The sequence below is a fragment of the Oryx dammah genome, unplaced genomic scaffold (assembly GCF_014754425.2).
Source record: "Oryx dammah isolate SB20612 unplaced genomic scaffold, SCBI_Odam_1.1 HiC_scaffold_22, whole genome shotgun sequence".
Lineage (NCBI taxonomy): Eukaryota > Metazoa > Chordata > Mammalia > Artiodactyla > Bovidae > Oryx > Oryx dammah.
In genome coordinates, this window is record NW_024070206.1 from 5,112,544 (window position 1) to 5,129,043 (window position 16,500).

A 16,500-nucleotide genomic window follows, 5' to 3' on the forward strand; every position below is an offset into this window, starting at 1 on the left:
GATTTTCCACGAGACTGACTTTTTAAATTGTATTTTTTAATTGGAGTATAAGTGGTTTACCATGTTGTGCTAGTTTCTGCTGTACAACAGTGTGACTCAGCCGTAAGCATACACATTTCCCTCCTCTGGGCCTGCTGTCCCGCCTGTCGAGGGCTGCGCAGAGCTGCGCCCCCTGTGCTGTGCAGCAGGTTCCCGTGAGCTGCTTATTGCACACGCGGCCATGCGTGTGCGCCCATGGTGCCCCTGCTTCCTCCCACCCTCCCCTCCTTTCCCCTCCCCTCCCTTCCCCTCCTCCACCATGCCCACAAGCCCCTTCTGTTTTCAGGGCAGGAATAGAGAATGACTTTTTAACCAATATAAAGGTTTAGCTGCTTCCTGATTTAGTCTCATCTTACTGATACTATTACTGAGTAAACTGATTAGTCTCATTTTTACTGAGTGCTTCCTGTGGGCCTAACACTAATCTGGGCTGATGATCATGCCTGGCCTACCTGAAGAGAACTTAAAATCTAGTTAGTGGTGAGACATGTAATGCAATTAACATACTTCAGAGATCAAAAAAGCCAAGAAAATGGTCATAAGGAGTCATGTTAATGGTCTGAGAATTAAAGGCAGTGAGTGTTGTGGATTTATAGATAAGAAAGATTTCTACTGGCTGGCATGGACAAAGAAGTCTATATGGAAAAAACCAACACACAGTAGGGAGCCAATAAATATTTGCTGAAAGAATAAGCAAGCATATGGAAAACTGAGCTGACTAAAGGAATCTTTTCATATTTATTTCACTATTACATTCTATGTAGGCTTACCAATTGTTGAGAGCAACATTTTTCTAGGTCCATTGCTTATTTTAAACTAATTAGGAATGATTAGCACTGTAACCGTTCAGAAGATTAACTGTATAGTTTTCTTTTAAGAAATAAACATTAACTTGATTATTGGCTTTTCCTTCTCTCGCTGCTAGTAAGAACCCCAGAAGGCAATATCAGGCTTTACTGTAAGGGTGCCGACACTGTGATTTATGAACGGTTACATCAAACGAATCCTACGAAACAAGAAACACAGGATGCCCTGGATGTAAGTCTCACTTCCACTCTTTATGCCATGGATTCCAAACTTCCTTTCTGGTACTATCTCTGAAGCTGGAGTGAAAGCTTTGTGCTACCTGTTGACGCTTCTGTTGTTTTGGTGTAGTTGAGTGGAAAGAGCACCCAAGTAGGAATATGGCAGGCTGGTTCTGATTCTGCCACAGCGGCCGACTTCCTAGGAAAGAGCTCAGTGCATCTAGGTCAGCAGGACCTGCAGGACTGACCCAGGAGAAAGGCTGGTCTTCCAGGGACCTTAAGCGAGTTACATAACCATCCTGTGCTCTCGTCTCAGTATCTGTGTGGCCTCCAAGAATTCCAGTGTCCTATGTACAGTGAAGTCAAGAGAACATTCCTATAGGATGGGACATGAGAAAGCAGTCCACTGGATAATCGATGTCTTTGTTAGAGAATCAGTTTGGTTTTCGTTACTTCAAACTCGCTATTTTAGGGGATGATGTGGTCGCAAGAAAGTCAGACACGGGTGAGCAAATAAGCATGCACATATGCTTGGCTCAGGGATACCGCCGTTTTTCAGAATGCTTCTGGAAATCTGAGAATTGTATACCCACCCTCATATTGTTTTGCTTTTATATAATGATGGCAGTGAAGCCTGGAGGGTGAATCATTAATTGCCTGTATGAACTATCCCCGGTCCCATCACTTCATGGCAAATAGATGGGGAAACAGTGGCTGACTTTATTTTTCTGGGCCCCCAAATCACTGCAGATGGTGATTGCAGCCATGAAATTAAAAGACACTTACTCCTTGGGTGGAAAGTTATGACCAAACTAGACAGCATATTAAAAAGCAGAGACATTACTTTGTCAGCAAAGGTCCATCTAGTCAAGGCTTTGGTTTTTCCGGTGGTCATGTATGGATGTGAGAGTTGGACTATAAAGAAAGCTGAGCGCTGAAGAATTGGTGCTTTTGAACTGTGGTGTTGGAGAAGACTCTTGAGAGTCCCTTGGACTGCAAGGAGATCCAACCAGTCCATCCTAAAGGAGATCAGTCCTGGGTGTTCATTGGTGAAGGACTGATGCTGAAGCTGAAACTCCAATACTTTGGCCACCTGATGCAGAGAGCTGACTCATTTGAAAAGACCCTGATGCTGAGAAAGATTGAGGGCAGGAGGAGAAGGGGATGACAGAGGATGAGATGGCTGGATGGCATCACAGACACAATGGACATGGGTTTGGGGGGACTCTGGGAGTTGGTGATGGACAGGTAGGCCTGGCTTGCAGTTCATGGGGTCACAAAGAGTTGGACACGAATGAGTGACTGAACTGAACTGAACTATCCCTGCATGGGGATAGTTCATACATGGAGGGTTGGTGCAAGGGAAAGCAACTTGCAGCCCCCAGCACTTAGTCAGTGCTCAATAAAGGGGTCTTTTTTTCCCTCCACTTGAAGGGTCTGAGTTTGGGGGCCAAAGATCCTTCAGAAAAAGTCCGATGAATATGTTGTTTACTAGGTGGGGTCACATTTTAAGGTTATATGTGTGTTGCTGAAGCAGTTACAGTGGGTAATTCCACATGAGAATTTGAACGAGGGCGGTCTAATCAAATACATGCAGAACTTGCCAAAGAGTCTTTGAAAGCAAGCTCTCACTTGGGTGAACCCGTTCTGCTATTTTGACTAGACAAGATGTGATTGTGAAGTAATGGAACATTTTTACTGGTTCACATTTAAGCTATTTTAAAATGGCTTAAATCTGTTTGCCATGATTAAACTTTACAGACTTTTTCATGAAAATGTTTTACCTCAGCTTTAACCATGGCTCGTGTCTTTCAGAATTGGTTTGAGGGACTAATGCTTGGTTGAGAGTTCATAGTCTCTGAACTTGTAACTGTTTGTGGGAACAAATTGTAAAGTTGTCAGGTCTGGTTTATAAAACCTTTATACCACAAGGCACCATCCTTGGTCTCTTATTTTCTTAGTTTTTAAGGGTTTTTTGTTCATTCTCATGACTTGATTTACAAGAGTTATACTATTCCCTTTAATTAGGGAACTACAAATAAACAGTCCTAAGATTTTGAGAATTCTTAGGAAAACAAAGTATTAATATTTGTTTACTCTCCTCTATGGAATGTATGTGTACAGAATCATTTCACAGTCTCTTTTTAAATTATCTTATTGTATTACTGCAAAATGAGATTTCAAATTTACATAAAAATAACTGTTCTTTGGGTGGTTGGATTATCTTTTAAATTAGATCTTTGCCAGTGAGACTCTTAGAACACTGTGCCTTTGCTATAAGGAAATTGAAGAAAAAGAATTTGAAGAATGGAATAAAAAGTTTATGGCTGCCAGTATAGCCTCAACCAACCGGGATGAAGCTCTGGATAAAGTATATGAGGAGATTGAAAAAGATTTAATTGTGAGTTTTAACCTTTGTAACTTTCCCCTTGATATTCTGAACAGAACTGGAGATCTTATTAAGTTTTATTACATTTTTAATCTTACTCTTAAAATACAATTCAAACTGCAGTATTTGAAACTGGTACAGTGGAACTCAGTCATTTGAATTTTTTTCAGCAAGCAAAATAACAGTTGCCATTATGAGAAAACAAAAACAAAAGACAGAAAACACTATGAGATTCTGATTCTATTATTTTTATATAACTTATTAAAATTCATTTTATATAATAATAAGCCAGCATATTCTTATTACACTATGAGAATTACTGAGATGATTTATGTTGTGCAATATCTTGAAATAAGAAAAATACACCATTTGTAGAGACTTTCCAAAGTTTAATACTTATTGCTTGTAGAGTTTGATGAAAAGGAAATGTTCAACAGATAGTAAGCATTGACTTTTAGCAAAAGAAATTGGTTTGTATCCATGTAAAGTAGTATACACACGACAAAATTATATATTTTTAATGTCCTTGATTGGTACTTACATTTCTGTCTTGGTGAATTACTGTAAGGAAAAAGACTTTGGCTGCTTGGTTTTTGGTGAATGTGGAACACAGCCTTGCCAGTTAATGCTGGCCGCTGGCCCCTGTAGCGCAGCAGCTGGGGTGTATTTAGCTCATCTGCTTTTTACAGGTTGGCCGACTGCAAATACAGAACATTTTTGGCTTATTTGCTAATTCCTTTCTGTGAATGTACATTCCAGCTATTAGGAGCGACAGCTATTGAAGACAAGCTACAAGATGGAGTCCCAGAAACCATTTCAAAACTTGCAAAAGCTGACATTAAGATCTGGGTGCTCACTGGAGACAAAAAGGGTAAGTCAGTTTGCAGGGAAGCCTGTTAATTCACAGATAGCCATAGCTCCTATCTCCTCTGCTCAAGGTCCTCCTCAGACTTCGCATCCTGCCCAAGCACCGTCTGTTTCTCTGGGGCAGAGAGGCTTTCCCTAAGAAATCCTTCTGTGTTGCCCCAGCCCGCCCTGGCCGCCTCCTTCCCGAAACTCCCTCGGCGGCAGAGTCTCTTCCTCGTAACCAAGCTCCTGCTCGTGTCCTGCTGGCTGTCTTCAGCCTTCCCTCTCTGCTTGACACGGGCTCCTGTCCTCAAAGGGCCAGCCCTCCAGGCCCTGCTGCCCTCCCAGCACCGTGCCGTCTGTTGGGCAGAGAGCAGAAGAGCATAACATGCTGAACAGCAGCTTTGGTTTTCTTCCCTTTTATTGCTTGAAAACTGTAATTTTATCCCCATGGGAAGATTCTAATTTTTAAATTCAGAGCTCAACAAGGAGTTGATTGTTGTGTTATCGTTTCTGTTGATTTTTTTTACTCGAGAAGCCTTCCATGGGAAACTAGATCATTTGTCTTACCCTGACATTGTTGATGGATTACACACTCTGATAAGCTAAGGAATTAAGTCCCGACCTCAAACAAGTGGTGGGGGTAGAAAAGGGGAGAAAATGTCCAGTAGGAGCCACATGTGAGGGTTTGTGGAAATGGTTACCCTTCCCACCTTGTGTGTGTTAGTCACTCGGTCCTGTCCGACTCTGCGACCCCCTGGACTGTAGCCCACCAGACTCCTCTCTCCATGGAATTCTCCAGGTGAGAATACTGGAGTGGGTTGCCATTCCTTTCTCCAGGGGATCTTTCAGACCCAGATTAAACCACATGAACTAGATGTGTTCAGTATTTCAATGAACATTGATTTGATTAAATAACCAGCTTACACATTTGATATTATAGCATATTTCATTATTAAAAACATCTTGACCAGACTTTGGCTTATTAGACTTATTATAGAGAAAAGGATTTTTTTCCTTTAGTGATGTCTAGACATTGCTACCAAAAAAAAAAAAAAAAATCAAAAAGTGTATTTGATTGAATCTGGTTGTTTTATTAATTGAAAAAATTGTTACTAGATGAAGCCCATTATTAAATTCATCAGTAGCAATGACATTTGGCTTCATTTTTTTCTGTTGTAGAAACTGCTGAAAATATAGGATTTGCCTGTGAACTTCTTACTGAAGATACCACTATCTGCTACGGGGAAGATATCAGGTGAGTAAAGGGGCTGCAGTGAGAATATGTAACATCTCATTTTTATAAAAACAAGACTGGGCAGTAGACACAAATTCAGAGAGATGGAGCTAGAACGTGTCACTTGTGACAGTTTCCTCAAGTTTAAGTTAAACAGGAGACAACAGGCAGCTCCAAGTCACCACTCTTCAACCTTCTGTTGTAGTGAAGTTTGAGGCCTTCTTTGCCCCTTCAGGGGCTGTTTTTCTGTATTCCTTGCAAGCCCTCAGCACTCGCCTGCTGAAAAAGGAAGTGGGCTTGAGATATCACTAATTGTGAATTAGATTTCATATTTTTTATCTTCTAGCCTTTAGTGATTGATCACTCCTTCTTTCCAGCTTGAAAGTGAGAAGTTAATGTGGAAAAAGAACAATAGCTACCGCATTTCCTAGTGCAGTGGTTCTCAAGCGGGGTGGGGGAGGTGAGGACTCTGCCCTCTGGGGCACATCTGGCGATGTCTGAAGACATCTTTGGTTGCGCAGTGGGGAAGGAGGGGTGCTCCTGGCTTCTAGTGGGGTGGTGGCCACGGGTGCTGCGAAACATCCTACAGTACCTATAACAGCCACATACAACAAAGAATCAGTAGTGCCAAGGCTGAGAAACCCGTTCTTGAAGGTGAAGACTGAAGGCTCTATGTGTGTAAGACGGAAAATCCTGGCTGAGACTTAGGAGACCTGAGTCCTTATTGCATTCTTCCAATCAACTTGTTGCAGGCAAATCACAATATCTCTCAGACTTAATTTCCTTGTTTGTTAACATGAAGAGATTGGTACAGTCCCTTTTACTCCAGGATTCCATGCCTCACTTTCATATCACATGAGTGAGCTGTAGGTGGTCTTCTCAATAACTTATTGATAGAAAGCATGGAGAATAACTCAAAGGCAGACGTAACTTGATGTGGAAATAAGGTTTTTTTCCTGCCCAACAGTGGTCACTGTTGATAGCACACTAGGGTTCAGCCCAGTAGATTATACTCCTGATCAAGGTTGCCTTCCTTCTGTTGCTTGTGAACACATTTTCAACTGTATCTTCTTTTAGACCCCTTTGGCAAATAATTAAGTACCCAGAACATGGTGCCTCCGTGGTAGAGGAATCAAGACTTAGTAACATTATATGTCACTTGATTTAAAAAATGGGCAAAAGACTTGAATAACTATTTCTCCAAAGAGACATATAAATGGCCAATAAGCATATGAAATAATGCTCAACATCACTAATCACTAAAGAAATGCAAATTAAAACCACAGTTTCACCTAACATTGATTTAGGATGACTACTATTTTAAAAATACAGAAAATAGTGTTTGTATAACTATATGGAAAATTGGAAACTTTGTGCATTGCTGGTGAATATAAAATGGTGCAGTCACTGTGGAAAACAGCATTTTAAAATAGAATTATCATGACCCAGCAGTCCCACTTCTATATACATATCCCAGCGAATTAAGAGCAGGGACTTGAAGAGAGATCTGCACACCCGTGTTCACAGTGGCATTGATCGCAATAGCCAAGAGATGGGAGCAACTCAAGGGTTCGCTGTTGGATGAATGGACAAACAAAATGTGGTATATGCATACTGGGGAATAGTGGGGCTTCCCTAGTGGTTCAGACGGTATAGGGTCTGCCTGCAATGCAGGATATCATTCAGCTTTAAAAAGGAAGAACATTTTGACATATGCTACAACATGAATGAACCCTGAGAACAGTGAAATGAGCCACTATTGACTGAAATAAACCAGTTACAAAACAGCATGTACTGTATGATTCCATTATGTGAGTTGTCTGGGGTGGTCGTATTCACAGGAACGGAAAGTCAAGTGGTGGTTACCAGGAGCTGGGGGAAGGGGAAGTAGGGAGTTGTTATTTAATGAGTATGGAGTTTCATTTTGAAAGATGAAAAAGTTCTGGAGGTTAGCAATGTGAATATACATAATACTCTGAACTGTATACTTGTATAATTAAAGATGATAACTTTTATGCTAATGTGGTTTTTATTGTTAATTTTAAAAGTTTATATGTCAAAATTATCTCCCAATCAAGGGTGTGTTCATGGTCTTATACACACTTAAATTTTCCCCCAGTGCTCTTCTTCATACAAGGATGGAAAACCAGAGGAACAGAGGGGGAGTCTACGCAAAATTCGTACCCCAAGTGTATGAACCTTTTTTTCCATCTGGTGGAAACCGTGCCTTAATAATCACTGGTTCTTGGTTGGTATGTATCATTAGCATCTCTTCCTTTGGCTCAAACTAAAGCAGGTCATCCTGAACCAATTTTAGACGGTTTTGTAGTAATTACCAATGTTAAAATCTGTTAGCCTATAAATGAAAGGGCAATTTCCTAAGCCTGAGAGTTAATATTATATGACACATAAAATAAGTGATACATGCAATATATATGATATATATATTATGATCTGTATATGCTACATATATGATCATGCTATTATATGTAATATTATTATTACATGATATAAACTGGTAGCAGTGGTTACTCCTAGTTTGTCAACTAACAGAAAATTTTAATTTTCTCCATTGTACATTTTAAATTTTTCTATAATTTTATAGTAAATATTTTATAATCAGAACAATATCATCAATGACATAGGCCCAGAAATATCCCTCAGATGATTAAAATGTTGGGAATGGCACTCTTGATCTAAAACCCCAGACAGACTGTAATCCTTTCCCCTCCTTAATTTCACAGAATGAAATCCTTCTCGAGAAAAAGTCCAAGAGAAGTAAGATTCTGAAGCTGAAGTTCCCCAGGACGGAAGAAGAGCGGCGGCTGCGCACGCAGAGCATGCGGAAGCTCGAGGTGAGGAAGGAGCAGCAGCAGCAGAGCTTCGTGGACCTGGCCTGCGAGTGCAGCGCGGTCATCTGCTGCCGCGTCACCCCCAAGCAGAAGGCCATGGTGGTGGACCTGGTGAAGCGGTACAAGAAGGCCATCACGCTGGCCATCGGCGACGGCGCCAACGACGTCAACATGATCAAAAGTGAGTCTCGCCCACGGGCCAGGGCCACCCGAACCGCCAGAAAGGAAATGGCAGGGCCCGTCGTTTGGGCCTTCACAAAGCAGACCTTTGACAAAGGCACTCACCTGTGGCGACGGCACCTGTGAGCCTGCCCGCAGGAAACTTGGTCCATCTAGGAGGAGACGCAGCAGGCGTGACTGTGCGATACACAGCGCCACGTTTCAGGTTGGCCCGACGGGCCAAAAAGCTTGATCAGATTTTTCCGTAACGTCTAATGGAAAAACCCGCACAAACTGTTTAGCTAATCCAGTAGGAGATGAGTTTCATGTGGGTGACCTTATCCTTGTTTCTTTCTATTGCATATGTTTGGATTTGGTTTTTTGTTTTCTCTTGCTGCTTCCCCTCCTGTATTTCTTTAGGGTTTATTGAAAACCCTACTATATAATAAGTTTTGCAAAAATCTCTGCTGAGCTTGGCATAAATTGTTGAATTCTGTTGTTTGGGGAATATTACTCTCCCACACCTAAGCATTGTTTTCTGGGGCTTTCCTCTTGCTGTTAGGAAGTTGTTGAACTTCACCATTGGGTGACCTCGTGTGAGCTCAGAGTAACATACTTGGCATTGAAGCAGAGTTCCATTGTGGCCACAACATTCTCCTGGCCTCCCAAGGTCTTCTACCTGTTGGAGGACCCTAGGTATCCACAAATGAAAGGACTGACTCCCATCTTGTGGAAACAGTTTTGCTGGTATTAAAGCATTCGGAACCAAATCCACTTCAGTATGTCTGAATCCTGGTCCTTTTGTTTCCCTGTAGAACTTGTAAGGGGTATCTTGTAATGAAAATGCCTGAATGAGATCTGAATACTTGCCTTCATCCTAACACCAACATGCTGTGTCACCCTGGGTTCACTCTGAGGCATCAGCTTTCTCATTTGAGAACAAGAAAATTGTCTCTGATGTCACCTCTAGGTTTGTGGTATTATTAAGGTGAACAATCCTTGGCAGGTATGCACACGCCCTGCAGTGCGGGGTGGCTTGAATGGATTATGTATATGACTAGACTTCGAATTCAGCCTGTTTTGTAACTCATGCCTCTCCTTCTTTCCTTAGAGTCTCTTCCTCCTCCTCCTTGATATATACTAAGAATATTCCAACTTTATCTTCCTCAACAGAAGTCGGCTCTGTGATGTACGTCTTCTTGCTTCCCTACCTTGTGCGTGTCTGTGGCCTCGACCAGTTTAATTTCTCTGCACTGTTTTGCACATGCTTATCCTGCCATGCGAATGGCATTTCTCGCTCTGAATCAGATGTTTCTTTCCTTTGCAGCTAGTTCTAGTTTTTTTCCATTATGTACCTTAACATAAATGCCTCTGCCAAAAAAAAGTAACTCAGTTACTTACTTCAGTTCTTCAGTTATAACGAAGACTTATAGATACTGGGGAAAGGGGACCCTCTTACAGACTTACCATCTGATTATGTGAGAGACTTGAAAACTCTTTTGTTCCTCTGGGTTCACTAGTTGATAACAAAAGGGATCACAGAGAATCAGCATAGATGAATCTCCTAGAGACTGTTTTTTCTTAAGTGGTTTTAAGCATTTTATTAAGCTGTGTTATATGGTAGATGCTTTTATATATAATGTAGGAGGCATCCTTTGGGGATGAAAGTCAGAAAATCTCAGGCCTCCTTGGAAGTCCGTAGCTTAATCCAAGTTATTGTTAAGTACCTCTTTGAACTTTGCGAAAACTCTTATCTCTTTTACCTGCATCAGGAACAAGGTACAGAAAGAAATCATTGTTTATAAAGAAGTGCAGTGGAATTTAAGTGTCTAAAAAAATCTGACCATTTCCTAATATGTTTCATGGTTAGTGGTGTAGTCCAGTAGAAGTGGAGGGAATTGCAGTCTACCAGTGCTAAAGCTGAAACTCCAGTAGTTTGGCCACCTCATGCAAAGAGTTGACTCACTGGAAAAGACTCTGATGCTGGGAGGGATTGGGGGCAGGAGGAGAAGGGATGACAGAGGATGAGATGGCTGGATGGCATCACTGACTCGATGGATGTGAGTTTGAGTGAACTCCGGAAGTTGGTGATGGACAGGGAGGCCTGGTGTGCTGTGATTCATGGGGTCGCAAAGAGTCGGACACGACTGAGCAACTGAACTGAACTGAGCAAGGACCCAGGGACCCTCAGAGGCTGCCCGCTCCCTCCTTTGTGCCTGAAGATGGCTGGTAGGTGGTGTTTTACTTGGCCAAAACCCTGAGAATGAATAAGAGGCATTAAAGAGGCAGGAAGAAACTATCAGTTTGTTAGGGAATTCTGAAGCATTCTACTCGGAAGACATTTAAAACCACATCTGAAACTTCCGGAAAATCTAGGTGTCTATATTTAGTTTTCAGGAAAACACAAGCAGTGTGGCCTTATAAAGTCTATCTGCTTAGGTGCCTTGAGTCACCCTGTGAACTGTGGCAATGTTCACTTCACATACTGTCCTTGGCCTGCCCCGCAGAGGCTGGCCGGGATGTCTCGGCCTAGCACAGGGGCTCCTTGTCCTTGGCTCTGAAAGAATCGCAACGTTTCCCTGTTACTTGTTCCGGAAAGTAAGGCCATGGTTTGGTAGGAAAGAGCAGTCTGGCAACCATGACTGGTCATTAAGAACTATTTATGTGTTTAGAAAGAGGTCATAAATATTGATTGAAATGCAGTTTTTTCTTTTTTTTTTTAGAATTGCAGACTGTTATTAAAAAACGGAGGTTTTGGATAAGTCACTGTGTTAATGTCTCGAATTTGTCAGACCTTGTATTCTGCAACTGGGGCCGGGGTTTTGGAGCTTCTTTTAGTTGGAAACTGCTGAACTGGCAGACACTTCTCAGGGTCTGAGCAACAGTAGACTGTGTTCTCCAACACATGTTTTCAAAATGATCTCACTATTTGTCTTCCATGACTTTTAAGATCTAGATCAAACTCATAATTCTCTAAGTGGAACATATAATTTAATGACTATTGGAAAGATGGATAAAACTGGGACTATTATTTTTATCCATTCTGGAAACCTTCCTCCCCTTAAAACGACTGTCCATCCTAAGGTCTCAGTGGGCCATGAATAAGCCTTTGAAAGTTTAATAGTATCTAAGTTAAAACATTTTTGATTGCAAGTCTTGGAGAACAATTAAAGTTAGCATAAGAGAAAAAGAAACCTAATTTAAAAGCTACAAATATGTGCTGCTCAAGGAGCCAGGCCTCTGGATAATGCTAGAACCAAAAAGCAGTACCAAGACCCCAGAGTCTGTCTCTCTCATCCTTTCTCTCAGTTCAGTTCAGTTGCTCAGTCGCGTCTGACTCTTTGCGACCCCATGAACCACAGCACACCAGGCCTCCCTGTCCATCACCAACTCCTGGAGTCCATCCAAATCCATGTCCATCGAGTTGATGATGCCATCCAGCCATCTCATCCTCTGTTGTCCCCTTCTTCTCCTGCCCTCAATCTTTCCCAGCAGCACCATCCTTTTTCTACATTACTTTATTTCTCAGTGCCTCAGAAAGTATATCCATCCCACAACTCAAGAATTTACATGCTAACATTCCAGACAAACACACCCAAATCCTAATTCCAAAACACCAAGAGAGACTGAGGGAAACAAATCCCTATAGGTACTCAAAGTAGGAAGTGATTAATACAGGGCACGGGTGCTCATAGAAATTCTGGATGGACTGAGGAAGGTTGGTTCCAGGTGGTGTCTCCAAGTCTGGGTCACTTGCCAGAGGAGTTTTTAAGAGTTGAGGCTCCACCGAAGAGCTGTCCAGTTGAGAAGCCCTTGCAGTTGTTTTATCAGCATCCAGGAAGCTGGGGAATGGCTATATGGACTCTGCTGCAGGAATGCCAAACAGGGAAGGGATACTGGGCTCCCATCTACTTCTGCTTCCAAGTCACAAGTGGGGCCAAACAAGTGGAACCTAATTCACCGAAGAGGACCTAGCTGCAAGGGAGTCTGAGCAATGTAGGGGTTTTATTTGCTTTCCCACCTCTCTGATTAAAGTAAAATTTTAGAATGAAGAATGAGAGCCAAATCATAGTAACTACCACAGATTACATATCTGCCCAAGGCAGACTCAGCTGTGGCCAGGGAGGCAGGGAGACACAGTGTATACATGGGTGCCTGGGGCTCACCCTGTGGTTGGGAAGGATGGCTTATGAGCTAGGCAGATAATCCAAATGGAATTCCTCACCCATTGAGATCCTTACACAAATATTTATGGAGGCCCAACCATGTGCTCTGTGTAGCAACCTGTACCTGTGACTTTGAGTTCAGAAGCTGGGTGTAGAGGATTGTGAGCAATAGCTTTCACATTTATTATTTCATAAATGTCAGGGTTTTTTTGTGTGTGTATTGCCATAGAAACAGTTTTATTATCTCAATGTTTTGCTTTAAAATAAGCTTAGGATTCACAGTATCTGCTTCCTCACTCCATAGCTGCCCACATCGGTGTTGGAATAAGTGGACAAGAAGGCATGCAAGCGGTCATGTCCAGTGACTATTCCTTTGCACAGTTCAGATACCTGCAGAGGCTGCTCTTGGTGCATGGCCGGTGGTCTTACATCAGGATGTGCAAGTTCCTACGATACTTCTTCTATAAAAACTTTGCATTTACTTTGGTTCATTTCTGGTACTCCTTCTTCAATGGGTACTCTGCACAGGTAATATACCACCATCATCATCACTATTAAATGAGTAATGCTTTTCTCTTACATGAATAAAACTACTTCTGAAAAAATTTTTTATATTTTTTCCTTCCATGTTCACAGTTTTGATGCTGTCTCTCTTAATAATTGAGATATAAATCAATTAAGTTTATGAATTTTCTAAAATGTTTCTGGTGCTTTGAACTTACTTTGCCTTAAAAAAGGCAGGATTTGTTCCTGGCCTGTTGACTTTTGTGTCTTTGCCTTCATCTTAGGTTTTTTTTCTAAGTCATCTTACCTTTAAGAATAGTGGTAACAAACTCTTCAGATTTAAGTATAAAATTATATTGTAACTAAAGGGATTATATAAATTTCAGGTGATCATAGACCCATTATGTCTCCATTGCTGTTGGTTTTAAAATTTTTATCTTTTGCTGAAATAGGAGTGGGAACATATCTAACATGTTAAATTGGTGATATGGCAGAAAAATACCATTAGTAAAATATGAACCTAAGCCAGTGCCTGTGGTTGTCCAAACTTCTTTGATGCTATGCCACAGACAACTGGCATAAGAGGAGGGCCGATGTAGAAACTGGGCCAGAAGGTCTTGAGCAAGACTGGGCCTTCTTCCTGCTTCTGTGCAGGACTGTGCATCAATGTTGGTGCTGAGCCAGCCTGTTTCCTCTACCCATCCTCATCCTCCCCCCACACCCCGAGGGCTGGTGTGTGCACAGTCTTGCTTATCCCTTTCAGAAGCCTCTTCCTTGTATTCAAAATGTTTTAGATAATGTTTAACTGGAAATGTTGAACCAGCAAGATAAAAGCAAATTTCAATGGTACATATGTACTTCTGAACCAGTTGGATGTAATCTAGTTCATTAATAAAAGAGGATGAACACGGATTTATTTTCCAGCATTTTTCAAATAGACCAGATTCTTTTCCCCACTTATTTGAGGAGGGAGATGATTGTGAGAAGCCCTTTGATTCTGCCCACTCCATCCAAACAATCTCATGCCTACTGCGGGCCTAGCTGGCTGGGGTGGAGGGGCAGGCGTCCTCTCCTTGGGGATGTCCCTGCTTTGAGAGGGACAGGTGCATGTGTGCTGACTAGCCTGGCAACGTTTCTTGGTTGGTGACACACAGACCCTGTCATCCCCTCACAGACCGCGTACGAAGACTGGTTCATCACCCTCTACAACGTGCTCTACTCCAGCCTGCCCGTGCTCCTCATGGGGCTGCTCGACCAGGTAGGATCCCGGTGCAGACAGGTATGCTCTGCACAGACTGAGCGCCTGTATCAAAGCACACATTCAATGTCTTCTCTTGGTTTTCACTTCTTTCTGAGTGAGCCCTATTATGTTCTGCTGTCAGGCAACAACCATTGTGCTTCTGGTTTATAGTAAGAAAAGATTTCTGTGCATGGATTGAATCCATTAACAAGTTTGTTATCTTCATTTTGGATGCTGAGGTTTTCTTGTTAGATACCTAACAATATAGTATGTCTCTATGATAATGACTTACACATTATTCAGGATTTATCTTCAGTTTCTGCCTTCCTAAAACTTAACAAGTCGCAATTCTTGGTGAGATAGAAGTTGTAACGAACGTATCTGAGTTCTTCAATCCTGACAGGCAGCACACTCAACTCCGTGTTTTCCCCTTAAGGACGTGAGTGACAAACTGAGCCTCCGCTTCCCCAGCTTATACGTGGTGGGACAGAGAGACTTGCTATTCAACTACAGGAGATTCTTCGTCAGCTTGCTGCACGGGGCTTTAACCTCGCTTGTCCTCTTCTTCATACCGTATGGAGCCTATACACAGACCATGGGGCAGGATGGAGAGGCGCCCTCGGACTACCAGTCTTTCGCCGTCACGATTGCCTCTGCTCTCATAATAACAGTCAACTTCCAGGTATGTGGCTTTAGCTGACCATGTCCCGGACCTACTGGTACTGCATCCACTTCTCTGTGTAGACCAGCAGGCACATCCGCCTGGCTCCCACTCTCCCTCCAACTGAGCCTCTGCCGCTCTGCCAAGTATGAATGGATGCTATTTTCATCCCTTATAACAAACGTATTTCCTATTTCTTGCCTGAACCAAGAGCAGCTTCTGATTGTTCAGAAGCCAAATCATGCCTGAATTGCTGAATTCTATTTTCAGAATCCTTAGATCCTTTATTTCTTGCTAACTCCCCAAAATGAATGCTCTGTTTTCTCTGGTTTCCCAACAGATTGGCTTGGATACTTCTTATTGGACTTTTGTGAATGCTTTTTCAATTTTTGGAAGCATCGCACTTTATTTTGGCATCATGTTTGACTTTCATAGTGCTGGGATACATGTTCTCTTTCCATCTGCATTTCAATTTACAGGTTGGTATTTTCTAAATTCCAAAAATAAATAAATAAAAAATGTCATTAATTTAGATTCTGACATGACTTCAGGGTAAGGAAAAACACGAAGTGTGAATTACTGCGAATAAAAATTAATGTCCTGAGTAGAGACTGAATGGTGGTTAGTGGGTTGGAAGCAGGGTAACATGATGGGAGGAAAGCAAATTAAAATAACTTTAAGCTATAACTGTGCTTTTTATTTCTTCCATAAAATCTAATATTGGAAGGTTACTAGGAAACTAGGGATACGTTTCCCAATATAATACATGCTGATAGTATGATAGTTTAATTTTTCTAAAACACTACCTAGAAATACATAATAAATTTTGGGGTACATTTTGATTTAGTATTTCCACATGAGGAATATACCCTAAGATGAAACACACCAAAGTTTGGAAAGGTAATCTATACAAAGATTGTATCACTACAACACTTCATGTCTTTTAAAAACTGGAAATAACCCAAAGACCTAAAAATATCAAATTAGCAAAAGAAAATTATGATGGAATTCTAGAACTTAAAAGTGGATTGTATCATCAGAAATATGCACAGAGAGCAGTAAGTAAACTTATGAAAAACAATAGTTTACAGCTGTAGAAAATAAGACAAATGGACAAATGTTAGAATGAACTAATATCATAAAATTTATAAATAGCATAAATTAGAATTTATGAACTTACTATGGATAGTGTAGCTTGGATTCAAAATGGAAAAAAAAGTGCCCATAAACTTGTTTCCCTGTAAAAGAATTTTTTTTAAATGACCAGTTGTTTGGTTATAAAATGCAGTAGCTGTGGTAAGAATCTACCCGCCATGCCGGAGATGCAGGAAATGTGGGTTCAATCCTTGGGTCCGCAAGTTCCCCTGGAGGAGGGCATGGCA

At 41.6% G+C, this 16,500-nt stretch overlaps 1 protein-coding gene across 1 annotated transcript in view; it reads left to right on the plus strand.

Moving 5' to 3' along the window:
* Positions 1–16,500, plus strand: part of ATP8B1 (ATPase phospholipid transporting 8B1) — a 110,695-nt gene that overhangs the window by 89,198 nt on the left and 4,997 nt on the right. Inside the window, exons 17-26 of the mRNA XM_040264313.1 lie at positions 965–1,077; positions 3,301–3,465; positions 4,213–4,324; positions 5,482–5,557; positions 7,656–7,788; positions 8,281–8,569; positions 13,018–13,241; positions 14,392–14,475; positions 14,894–15,139; positions 15,459–15,597. Coding sequence (XP_040120247.1) covers positions 965–1,077; positions 3,301–3,465; positions 4,213–4,324; positions 5,482–5,557; positions 7,656–7,788; positions 8,281–8,569; positions 13,018–13,241; positions 14,392–14,475; positions 14,894–15,139; positions 15,459–15,597 — 1,581 coding nt within the window. The remainder of the gene's footprint in view (positions 1–964; positions 1,078–3,300; positions 3,466–4,212; positions 4,325–5,481; positions 5,558–7,655; positions 7,789–8,280; positions 8,570–13,017; positions 13,242–14,391; positions 14,476–14,893; positions 15,140–15,458; positions 15,598–16,500) is intronic.